The sequence below is a fragment of the Narcine bancroftii genome, chromosome 8, assembly GCF_036971445.1.
Source record: "Narcine bancroftii isolate sNarBan1 chromosome 8, sNarBan1.hap1, whole genome shotgun sequence".
NCBI lineage: Eukaryota > Metazoa > Chordata > Chondrichthyes > Torpediniformes > Narcinidae > Narcine > Narcine bancroftii.
In genome coordinates, this window is record NC_091476.1 from 148,060,755 (window position 1) to 148,073,358 (window position 12,604).

At 38.3% G+C, this 12,604-nt stretch overlaps 1 protein-coding gene across 2 annotated transcripts in view; it reads right to left on the minus strand.

Moving 5' to 3' along the window:
* Nucleotides 1-1,276: 1,276 nt before the first annotated feature.
* The window catches only part of themis2 (thymocyte selection associated family member 2), a 65,563-nt gene continuing 54,235 nt past the window's right edge, over nt 1,277-12,604 (minus strand). For both annotated transcript variants that reach the window (XM_069895245.1, XM_069895243.1), the window contains exons 5-7: nt 11,875-12,031; nt 8,154-8,355; nt 1,277-2,170 (exon numbers count right to left, since the gene is read on the minus strand). In XM_069895245.1, the coding sequence (XP_069751346.1) occupies nt 8,177-8,355; nt 11,875-12,031 (336 nt within the window). In that variant the 3' untranslated portion in view covers nt 1,277-2,170; nt 8,154-8,176. The remainder of the gene's footprint in view (nt 2,171-8,153; nt 8,356-11,874; nt 12,032-12,604) is intronic.

The following is a 12,604-nucleotide window of genomic DNA, read 5'->3' on the forward strand; positions in this document are numbered from 1 at the left end:
TTATAGGTAGCAATGGAGTTGAATTCTGTTAAAAATTTTTCCATTCCAGCACATTTTGAATCTTCACTTTCTCTTTCCTTAAATAAATCAATTGATAATCCGGTAATCAGACATAGCTTTTGGTTTTAGTTGTTTTTCTCTTTCAAGTCTTATTCTATCCAAACATGTCCTCCAACCTTCTTTACATGATTCTGCATTTCAAGCATGGTATGGAATTGGTATTGAGTGTTTTAAAGATCTTTTTTTATCGATAACAGTTTTGCAACAACGTTAATAATTTAACCTGCCAAATAGTAATTTTTTTCAGATATCTGCAAATCAGGCATTTTCTCCACCCTCAGTTACCAAACTTCCCTGGCTATCTGGTACAAATACCGTTGATGTGTTTCAACCCTCTTGATTAAAATTAAATCTGCCTGGGATCAGGATTTAAACCTTTCACTGTCGGAAGAGATTTAGGATTCAATTTTTAAGTTGGTTAATTCTTCTTCTCTCTGTGCCCGTCAACATCTGTTGCAATTTAAAGTCATCCATAGGGCTCATTCGTCCAAAGTTAAATGATCTCTTATTTATTCAAATGCGGATCCCTGTTGTGACAAATGTAGGAGAGGTGAGGCTTCCCTTATTCACATGTTCTGGACGTGTTCTAGTCTCACAAAATACTGGAGGGATGTGTTCCAAACCTTGTCCCTAATCCTTAATTTAAATCTGGAACCCACCCCTTTGGTTGCCATTTTTTGTACCACTGGGGAAGACGACATTTGTTGAACTTCAGTCATATGTTGTATTTTGCCCTTCACCTCCCCTTTGGATAGATGTACAATATAAATAAGATGGTGGGGGGGGGGGGTCTTGTTTAAAAATAATACAAACAAAAAGTTCCAACTGGTGTGAGGACTTTTCCTGAATTATTTTCAGAACCTTAGTTAAACTAAAGAATTTTTTTCATCCTTTTTTTTCTCTTTTTTTCATATCTTTAAATATAAAAACCTGACTTCCAGCAATTTAATGAGTTACTCCAGGAACCAAACATACTTTTAAGTATAATATTCTGGTGTATAGGTGGGGCGAAAGAGTTGAGGGCTTTTTTGGGATAAACTTAGAAGTTGTGCTTGAATAACATGGATGTGCTTGATAAATTTGACAATTTTGTCGTGTTCTTTAATTTTTGATATCTATGTTGTGTACTTTACAATTTATTTTGTATATGCTTTGTTTATCCTTGTAAAATTCAATAAAAATATTATTAAAAGAAAATTCGAAACTCTGGCCAGAGTACATCACTGGATATTTTAATGGTCTTTATTGGCAGTTATGGATTCCTGCATACAAAATATCTGCCTTACAAGAGGTATTAAAATTATTAAGGAATATCATCTCCCTTCACACGAAAAATATGCAAAATCTGAATATAATTTTTATTTTCATGGTCATTCCATATCTAGTTAATTCATGCACGATTACAGCCAGATATATGGATTTTCTGCCTGAAAAGAATAGCATTGGAAGGTAAAAAGAGCTAGCACAGACATGCGGGCAAAACTTCGCCAACATGTTAATACTCTATCTTTGCCTTTAGAATCAATATTACAGGTTTTTCCAGCTGACAACAAATTACCATCAATGTTTCTTTTAACTATCCTTCAAATTTAAGATTACAATGTTGTCCCACACAGTTTACCTACTCTGAGAATGAAGAGGGTGTGGAATCCACCTCATCTTTGCGTAAAATACACCTTCCATCATATTGCGTGTTAATACAATGGTGGGATGCAACAGATTTGGTAGCTCTGAACTTTCCATCCATTCAGCGCTGTGGACTAACAGTGGTAAAAGAAACATACATCATCAAAGTCTGAAATCTCAGTTATAGTCCAGGCAGGTATCAACCATGAAGAGCATAACTAAAAACATTAAAGAAACTGGTAAAGCTTACAATGTTCAAGGTTTTATTACCATTCATCTCACAACGTAAACAATAATTTTGGATGGAGGTGCCATTGTTCAAATACTAAAGTTTATAGTTTGGAAGTGTAAGTCGTTTTCTTTGTCCATCTTCAAGAGGTGTCTTCTTTATATCATTTTGGTCTTAATAATTTCTTATGTCAATGAAATTAAGCATGTCAGCGGAATGTAGTTTCATTGGTCAACTGTTCATCCTCTAAGGAATCTGCAAAGGAGCAAAAATAATGTTCTATTTTTAAAAGGAACCCTTTAAATTTGAAACATTGTTCCAGATTGTAAAATGCAATAATTTATCCAGAAAAACATTTTGATGTTGCATTCATCATTCTGATATCAGCTGAAAGCTATTGTGGCATTGATACATCTTTGATTTTCCTGTTGCTATAAAAGCTATGGTAGGTCAGGGAGGATTTGGTTTTTCTTTAATTCAACAAAGTTTATTCAACTAGGTGGGAAATCTGAGGACTCTCCATAACTGCTGATAGTTTCATCATTATAACTACAAAATCTGGAGTCCTATCTTGTGGGCTGAGAGAGAAAGCATAGCGAAAATGCAATAAGGACGTAACTCTGAAGTCATGGATATGATGGACTGAAAGATTAAAATAGCTGAACGTGCTAATAGCATAAATAAAATATCAAACTATAATAAAAATTCTTAAGCTTGCAAATAGGTTTGAAACTCAGAAAAGAACAAAAATGCTATGCAATAACTATGTCTTTAAAAATGCCCATTTTTTTTGGCAAGCACTAACTATGACAGAGTATGTAGAGGTGTTTGGGAGATAAATTGGGAAAGGTTTATTAGAGCAGGTCACACACAAACACTTTAAACCACAGAATGTTTGCAGGAGTTTTTGCAAGAGTGTTCAGAGACTCATGATGGACTGTTATTTGCAAAAGGTGATAAATATAACAACATGCAGTGGCAGCTTTGTCTGGAAAACAGAATTTACGTTCTGGAAGGTCATGTGATCTTTGCAGGCAGAAAGCTTAAAAAAAACAGGCTTTGCTCTCAGAGTTGGGTGGAGTGAGAGAGAAAGAGGAGAAACACAGGCCTGGTCAAAGGAGAGGACTGGCTGTCCGGTGTTTCCTTTGGAATAGGAGAAACAGAAAGGAACTCTGTGATGACCTGAAAGAAAGAGGTTATCATCTGGAGAACCCTGAAGGGGGCAAGTTTCGTCAGCAAGACACTGGAGTGGCTGATTGAAAAGGAATCAGTGTGGATGTCCTGGAACAAGAAAAAACTCTCTCTCTGAAAACCAACAAGAACCTTCCTGAGTGGTAACCATTTACCTGTTAAGCACCAAAGCCTGGTGAATTTTATTAATGTTAACTTCTGTGCACAGTATAAGCATTGCCTACAACAAGTGAGGTTGGACTGTGAACCAAAGAACTTTGCAGAACTTACACACACAGTACACACACATGCGCTTAGAATTAGAAGGAGGTTAAGTTCAAAGTAAATTAAAAGCAACTTTTGTTGCTTTTGACATGGTGCATATCTATTGCTGTTGGGTTTTGGGGTCCTCTGGGCTCGTAACACTAACCAAATCAGTGAATTCAGGAATGAACGAAAGGCCAGAATTGAACATGTCTGAAGTTTATAAAACAAGGATTAGATGTGTGGTGAGATGAAGCAATGGAAGGATTTACAAACCAGGATAAGAATTTTAAAACTGGGTTGCTGGATCAGTCATGATATTAAATGTCAGAATAGGTTTGAGGGGCCCTGTATGTTTTAAGTTTGTATGCTTGTGGCTTAATTAAGGAAAGAACATGGAGCATGAAGCCAAAGGAGTCAACAATGTCCATGTTAAAAGATGGGCAATAACGTGATTGCAATGGTAAAACTGTTACCAAAAGGGAAGAGAGGTTTGTAAGATTGTATTTAGAATTGAAGCTGAGAGGGAAACATAAAAAAAACTTCCATATCTTTAACATAACACAAATATTCTAAGATGCCTCGCAAGCATTAACCAAGAATATTGATGTCAACCCACATGTTGACCATAGAGGAAGGTTTTCAGGAGTGGGTTAAAGAGGTGACTGAAAATATTAGAGTGAGCAATGGTAGAAGGATTACCATTAGGGATTTGCAAGAACCCACAATTGCGTATGACCAAGAATTGTTGGATTAGATGCAGGGAGGGATGAAGCAATGGAAGGATTTTCATACAAGCATGAGAATATTAAAAAGGAGTTGTTTAACTTGGAGCCTGCACCAGGATCATTAGTGATTTGGGAGACTTGTTTTATGTACATAATTTCCGGCAAGCATTTATCATCAAAGTATATAAAAATATTTAACCTCTTTTTAACACTTTATGTTTAATAAAATGGTGGGAGAAAATGAATGGATTATGCTTTTGTTAAAGAATCATAAAAATATTATTAAAAGAAAATGGATGTGGGATAAAATAATCAATTAACATCCTTAACTGAAAAATATTAGTGAACCAATAACTGGCTTATCTGATTTACATGTAACTTCTAACTATGCTCCAAAATGAAACACCTGGAACACTTAATCAATGACATCCACAACTGATGAAAGAGGAAAAATAAAATTTAAGGTTACAAGGATGTTTTGGAGAATGCTTAAACTTGATTCAGATAAAGTTATGGAATAGGAATGCTCTATTTTGGTGTGCTCAATAGATTACCAGTCATAGATTGTGAGATAGATATGGGTTCAGAGATAACTAGGCAACAGTAATGGGTGATAACCTCAATGATCTTGCTCTATTTATCATGAAAAAGAGGGAAAGATATCTAAAATGGATGTTTAAAAAATGTTTCCTGAATGAGTAGGCTACTAGCCTAATTAACAGATATTCTTGATTTGGTGATGGAGTTTTGAAATATCTTAGCTTGAGACATGGCTATGGTTTTGCAATGCAAACTTGGACGTTGTCTTTTGTCTCAGCCTTCCTTTGACAAAATGCTCTCAAACAATTGTCATGTGGGGTGAACTGTGTTGCATGTAGATTGTCTGGTGTTAGGACCACAGTAGATATCCAATGCTCACCTGATATCTTTATTCAAAAAGGTATAATCATCAGTAGAGAGGTTTACTGGTTTAATTAAAGGTTCATTTTCCCACTGATTTCCAACACCTACCTGCACTTAATGTATGCAATAGATTTCAGAGATTGGTTCCACAGGACAATGACAATTGCTGGCAGCTTAATTATAATTTTTTTAAATGTAGAAAATGTAAGAATAACTTGGGAAACAATGAAACATTTCCTTCTGGTAGGTGATTATTTTTTGATATATTTGGTGTGGAAAAAAAGCAGGTGCAGTTATAGAAAAGGATCATAGCAAGGTTAGTTTTGAAGCGCAAAACTTAAGTTCCTGCTTGCAAAGTATTTGTTTATCCAGTGCTCTGTGACTACTGTCTTTCAGAGTAAATTAGATTGTATAAACCAGGGGTGGCAAAACAGCGGCTCACAGGCCACATGGGGCCCATGAAAAAATGTTGGCTGAGACAGAAATCATATGAGCTGGTGCTCACAATGGTGGTTAGAGTGGACACAGCTTGAGCTTGTAAATATTTGGAATGTATGTAGTATTGTGTAATAGATGACAATCCCCCCCCCCCCCCACCCACCATTTTTGGTCCTGGCCGCCCGCCTGTCTGAGCTCCAAATGCCCTAACCGCTGTCTCTCTCTCACCTTGGCCCAAGACACCGTCCACAGAAACTCTGGATGCCCTGTCCGCAGACTCTTGCCTAGGCCTCGTCCACCCTCCTATCCGAGCTTCCAAACAAAGCAGGTACTTAATGCGGTCAAAAGTAGAATGCCTGACCCCCCCTCCCTAAATTTTACCCTGAAAACCAGTCCACAAAATTCAGCTAATACACAGTCCATTGGAGCGCTTTCATCCCTAACGTCGAAGTACTCGAGATGGCAGAGGTCGACAGCATCGAGTCGTCTCCAGAATGGAGGACCATCGCCTTCCCAAGATCGTGTTCTATGGCGAGCTCTCCACTGGTCACCGTGACAGAGGTGCACCAAAGAAAAGGTACAAGGACTGCCTAAAGAAATCTCTTGGTGCCTGCCCCATTGACCACCACCAGTGGGCTGATCACGCCTCAAACCGTGCATCTTGGCGCCTCACAGTTTGGCGGGCAGCAACCTCCTTTGAAGAAGACCGCAGAGCCCACCTCACTGACAAAAGGCAAAGGAGGAAAAACCCAACACCCAACCCCAACCCACCAATTTTCCCCTGCAGCCGCTGCAACCGTGTCTGCCTGTCCCGCATCGGACTTGTCAGCCACAAACGAGCCTGCAGCTGACGTGGACTTTTACCCCCTCCATAAATCTTCGTCCGCGAAGCCAAGCCAAAGAAGAAGAAGATAGTATGTGTACTTTCTGATTAATGAAACTAATACAAATTAGCAGTTTAAAAACTACATGAATGAATAAATATTATTATTTACATGTATTTCTTAATATTTATATCTAATTTTTGTAACAAAATGTGAATGTATGGCACAGTTAGTGTAGTGGTTAGTGGAATGGCTTTACAGCACCAGTAATCGGGACTAGGGTTGGAATCTCACATTGTCTGTAAGGAGTTTGTAATGTTCTCCGTATCTGTGTGGGTTTTCCCCAGGGGCTCTGGTTTCCTCCCATTGTTCAAAATGTACCAGAGGTTGTAGGTTAATTGGATATAAATTGGACGGCACGGACTCGTGGGCCGAAATGGCCTGTTAATGTTCTGCATGTCTAAATTTGAAAATTATCCTATGTGGCTCTTGCATTAAGCTTTGGCTACCCCCGATCTAAATATTTCCTTTTGCAATGGTCAGGACCTCAGTAGGAACCAGAGATGATTATTTGATATATTTATGAATGAAGAGAAAAGGATTAGCTGCATTCAGTAAAATATTATAGATAAATAGTTTGTGGTTTATCAATCATGAGTTATAGATTGGATCATCTATATACATTTACAGGCAAAGGTGAAAGGAAAATAAGAAACAGGAAATAGATCATTTATCTTTGATTCAATGGAGATCTGCAGCCAGACATTTTGATTCTGTCAAATATAAAAAGTGGTGAAAATAGTCAGATTATTCAGCATCTTAAGAAATGGAAAGAGATTGTGGTGTAATTATGTTTTTATCTGTCATTAATTGCATAAAGTTACACACTAAGTCTCTTTGGCTACCTCTACCCATTTAGATCCAATGTTGTCAAATATTAGTTTTCTTTCTCAGTGATTAATGGTTCCACAATACATCCAAGTACAGTAAAACCTCTGGAATTTGGAATTCAAGCAACTGGAAAAAAAAAAATCAAGGAAAATAAATTTAAAAGTGTTTTTGACCCAAACATGAAGAGCACTGTAGGAACTTTACTCTCAGCTGCCTTATCTACAATGTTGTGTGGAGTGGCAATCCAAATACAGTTAAATCTCTGCTCTCCAGAATTCAAGCAACCAGCAAAAAAACTGAGGAAAATAAATTTTAAAAATTAAAATAAATAAGAATAAAATAATAGGTAAAATATATGTACATTTAAAATTGTAAATGTTCTCCGAAGTAACACAAAAACCTTTGGTGAAGATGGGAGCAAATATTCCCCAGCTGAGTACCTTGTGCTTTGCTTGTAGCAGCTCTCTGAATACAGATTGTCGTGTTTTACTTTTCAATAAAGTTGTGTTTGAATAAAATGGCGTCACCCAGGATGAAGAGCTGATTGATGCTGCTTTCCGTTGGGGTGACTCTCTTAAAGTGTCTCCTTATCCCTGCTTATTAAGAGTCGCCTCGGTCAGAGGCTTTATTTGAAAACTTGGGGGAGGGGGAGTTAATTATCTATAATGTTAATGTTCGTCCTTTGGGCGACTCCATGGAGGGGGAGGAACCTGAAGGTGCAGCAATGGTTAAGTGCTTAAAAGAATGTGATTGAAAATAAAGTAAAATGCTTTAAGATTGAATCATTCATGTAAGTGAAGTTTGTTCAGTGCAAGTACAGTATAGTTCTTTTGTCTTTTAAACTGTTCATACTTAATGCAGGTGTATTAGTTAGGCATTGTAAGAGCAACCGGGAAACTCACTTACCCAGTATCTACCAATCTCCATAGGTGCCGGAAACAGGGGTTTTATTGTTTTTTTTGGTAGGAATATATAGGTCAGCACAACATCGAGGGCTGAAGGGCCTGTAAATTCACTCACCTACTCGGTTCATTTTCCAAAATCTACAATGTCCATCCTCTCAAAGCATGTAAAGCCATTTCTGAGATGACCTCTTCCAGCTGTTGATATTCATGGTCACTGTCAATGTCTGACAACTGTGTAATTTCACTGCAGGAATTTGTTGCTCTTGTTTTTTGGAAAGCTCTTTTCCCAACTTCTTCCACTTGTTTGTGTTCATGGTCTTTGTTACAATTTATTGGAAGGAAATGTATAAGAAAATGTTACACTTTAGAACTTAAAACCTGATTATACATTATCAAAGTACACTGGAGGACAAACTTTCCCCAAACATGAAAAAAATTAAGTTATATGTTGATCAAACTTCAAGCAGTCCTAACTTTACTTTTTACTAGTTGGAACCCATTCTCTGATCATGCTTATATTTGATCACCAAGCCACTTCTAATGTTTTTTTTTACTGTTGGCAACCCATATAATTTGACATGCAGTTTATTCTGTTGATTGTACTGAATCTGTTCAAAGCTCTTACTTCATCCAGAGGTACCTTAAAAATGTTCATGAAGTGTGTGTTTCATCCATTTATTTCTTTCCCAAGTGTTTACTTGTTTTAGTCTATCTTATCATACATAGATTGAGCTTCCTCAGTTTTACCCATCCTCACATAGTTCTGGCAACTATATTTGAATTACATTCCGAACAGATACCTCAAAATATCTATCTCTTTATTTATTTATAAAGATGAAATTTTTGTCCTGCATAGATATTGTTTCTCTGTAGGTGTGTCTGCAAGTTTTGCACCGAGGACTGGAGAACACTGTTTTGTTGGGTTGTAGTTGTGCAATCAGATGACAATGAACCAGTGGGGGTAGAAGCTGGGGTAGGATCAGACCAACAGCCCTAAAATGGCACTGGTCAAGCTGCCCAGCTAACTCAGCAGAAACAGGCTGAGGAAGAAGGGCATTCATATGCATGGATGTTCCCGCCCACTATTGTTATACATATGGATGACTCAGTCAATCAGCAAAAACGGCGGGAACTTGAACAGTATAAAAGCAGCCTTTCCAGCTCTAATAAAGGGGTGAGCTTAACCTGCCGCCACACTGTGTGTGTGTGTTTCTTTGTAGTGGTTACCTACAGTACATTAGTTCATGGACAGACATGTCGATGTTGGGAATGGGAAGGGGAATTGAAATACCTTGTGTGTACCCCAATTTTCCAGCCTCTGCAGACATTGTTTACCAATGTATTCAATGACTATATATCAATTCAGTTGACTAAATAAAAATGAAAGGTGAAGTAGGCAGGATGATCTTACCCTTAAATTTGTCTATGAACTGTGAGTCAGCGATTTGCATTTTGGGAAGGGGTAGAAAAGGCAAAAGCTGATGAAACTAAAAGCTTGATTAAAATAGAACATTTCTTATTAAGGTAAAACCACAGAACTGCTGGAGGAACTCAGTTTTGCAGTGTCCATATGTGGTCAAGATATATAACAAAATTTCAGGCTTGAGTCTTTCGACATACAGTAGCTTGAGAAAGGGCTCAGGTCTGAAACGTTGGTTATATATCTTGACCTGTGGACGCTATGAAACCTGCTGAGTTCCGCCACCATTTTAGAGTTTTTACTACAACCACAGCACCTACAAACATCTGAGTTTCACTCAACTCCTTATTGGGGATAGAAAACATACCACTATCAGGTCAAGGACCACGAGGAGGTGATAAAAATCAGTGGCATAAGAATTTTTTTGGAAAAATAGCCACAAAGCTAACAGGTAAGGGAGAGCAGTCTAACATTTACATGGTGCCTTTATTGGAATTGGGTATCCCATAAACACTGCAACCAATGTAACTTATATAAAATGTGGCAGCCAAGAAGCAATATAGGTAATGTTCAGAAATGAATGGGTAACTGATCCTCTTGTAAGAGGCCTCCGGAGAGCTTTTTGTTCCCAAGCACAGATGGTAGGGGTGGTGCAGTGTTTGATCTAATATTGGGAAATGACGTCATTTGAGCAGATGAAGTGTCGGTGACAAGTGTTCAGAATAGCGGCCATAATCGTAAATTTCACTGTAGTCATGGAAAGGAAAAAGAATGGTTTAGAAAGGGTGCACGGTCAGTGTAGCAATTAGCACCACATTATTGCAGCACCAGTGACCCGGTTTGAATCTGGCGCTGTTTGTAAGGAATTTGTTCATTCGCCCTATGTCTGCATGGGTTTCCTCTGGGTGCTCCGGTTTCCTCCCACCCTCCAAAACGTATGGGGTTGTAAGTCAATTGGGGTATTTAAGATGGCATGGGCCAGGTCCAGAAGAGACTTGTTTCCATGCTGTATGACTAAATTAAATAAAACATTAAATTAGCATCTGAATGGAGGGAGGGTGGCCAATTTTAATGTGAGAGCAGATAATTATGGGTGAATCTACATTTAACAAGTGGGAGTCTTTCAAAAGTCAAATAATGAGAGTGCACAGAATGAATGGTAAAGACAGCGTACCTGAAAATCAAGAACAAGAGGGTAACCATGGAAAGAGCAGGGACCAAAGGAGTAATTTGTACATGGAAGCAAAGGATGTGGAATAGATCTTAGAAGGAGACTTTGCATTTGCATTCACCAAGGGTAAAGACATTTCAGATTTGGAGATTTCAGTTAGGATTGTGAAATTCTAGAACACATTAAGATTGGAAAGGATGTATAGATGTCTTAGCAGGTGTAGAGGTGGATAAATCTCATGGTCTGTTGAGATGTAACCCAGGCTCCAATGGAAGGAAAGAGAAGAGATTGCTGGGGTCCTGACAAGGTCATTTAAATCTTCACTGGTTGCAGGGGAGGTGCCAGATAACTGGAAGACAACAAATGTATCTTTATTCAAAAAGGCAGCATAGATAAACCAGGTAATTACAGACCAGATGGTCTAATAATGAATGGTAGAGAATTTACCAGAAAACATTCTGAGAGACAGTATTAATCTACATAAGTAAGGACGGAACTATGATAACACAGATTTGTTGGTGGGAGAGAGAAGAGCGGTTAAAACATTGATTAGTCCACAATTGGAATGTTATGTACAGTGCACACCACTGGAAGAAGGTGACTGCACTGGAAAAGGTGCAAAGAAGATTCATGAGCATGTTGCCTGGAACGAAATATTTCCATTATAGAGGGAGATTGAATAGTTGGGCTTATTTTCTTCGGAACAGCTGGGGGTGCAGAAAATTATGAGAGGCACAGATAGGATAGAGATCTGCAGCAGAAGTGTCCACAAGCAGAGAGTATAGTTTTAAGGTGAAGAGTGAAGTAGTTTTGAGGGTGCCTGAGTATTTCACCCAGCGACTGGCTGCAAGCTGAAGCGCGATGGCTGGGTGCTGGAGGCAGGTTCTCGTGTCATTTAAATAACATCTGGACAAGTACTTGAATTGCCAAGGCATAATGGGCTCTGGACCGAGTGCTGGTAAATGGGATTGGTATGGATGGATACTTGATGGCCGGTGGGACCAATTTCTCAGCGAATGACTATTATACAGTGGACAAAGGCTTGATAAGGAACAGCAAGCACAAAGAACAGTTAATCATTGCCACCATGCACTACACAGACACGCGTCAACAAACTATTCAGCAAATCAAAGATTTTGTGAATGAATCTGGGTTGATATTAATTTGCTCTTCACATCTGGTTTAAAAAAAAGCAATCTCTTCCCAAATGTACCCAATAAAACAATTATATTTTTTTCAGCTTACCTTCAGGAAGTGTGCAAGTTTTCTTTTGTTTTACTTGGGATTTTTTATGTTTATTCAGTGTTGCTTTTCTGTGTTGTGTGGAAAATAAATTTTCTGGGCTTGATGGCAATACTCTGGTCTTGGTGGTGACATTGGATTTTGGGGATGCATGTACACTCTGTAATAAAATGAAGAGACTGTTTAGAGAGGATTCAGGTTGATGGATGCTCCCATCTGCACTTAATCTGTCCAAATGTCTTTTCAATGTTGTTATTATGCTCCCTTCTACAGTTTCCTCATTTCAGTTGCAGACCAGGTCCTTCTACATCCTTTCCCTCTTGCTGAAAATCATTGCCCTCTAGAACCATAGAATATTACAGTACAGAAACAGGCCCTTTAGCCTTTCTCGTCTTTGCTGAACTATTTTTCTGCCTAGTCCCACTGACCTGCACCCATTCCATAGCTCTCCATATCTCTCCCATCCATGTACCTGTCCAAATTCTTCTTAAATGTTCAAATTGAGTCTGCATTCACCACTTCAGCTGGCAGCTTGTTCCACACTCCCACCACTCTCTATGGAAAGATGTTCCTCCTTATTTTCCCCTCAGACTTTTCCCTTTTCATCCTTAAACCATGTCCTCTAGTTTATACCTCATCTATCCTCAGTGGAAAAAAGCCTATCTACATTTACTCTGTCTATCTCTTTTTTGTCATTAGGTGTCTAAAACTCCACATTTACCAAATACTCCAA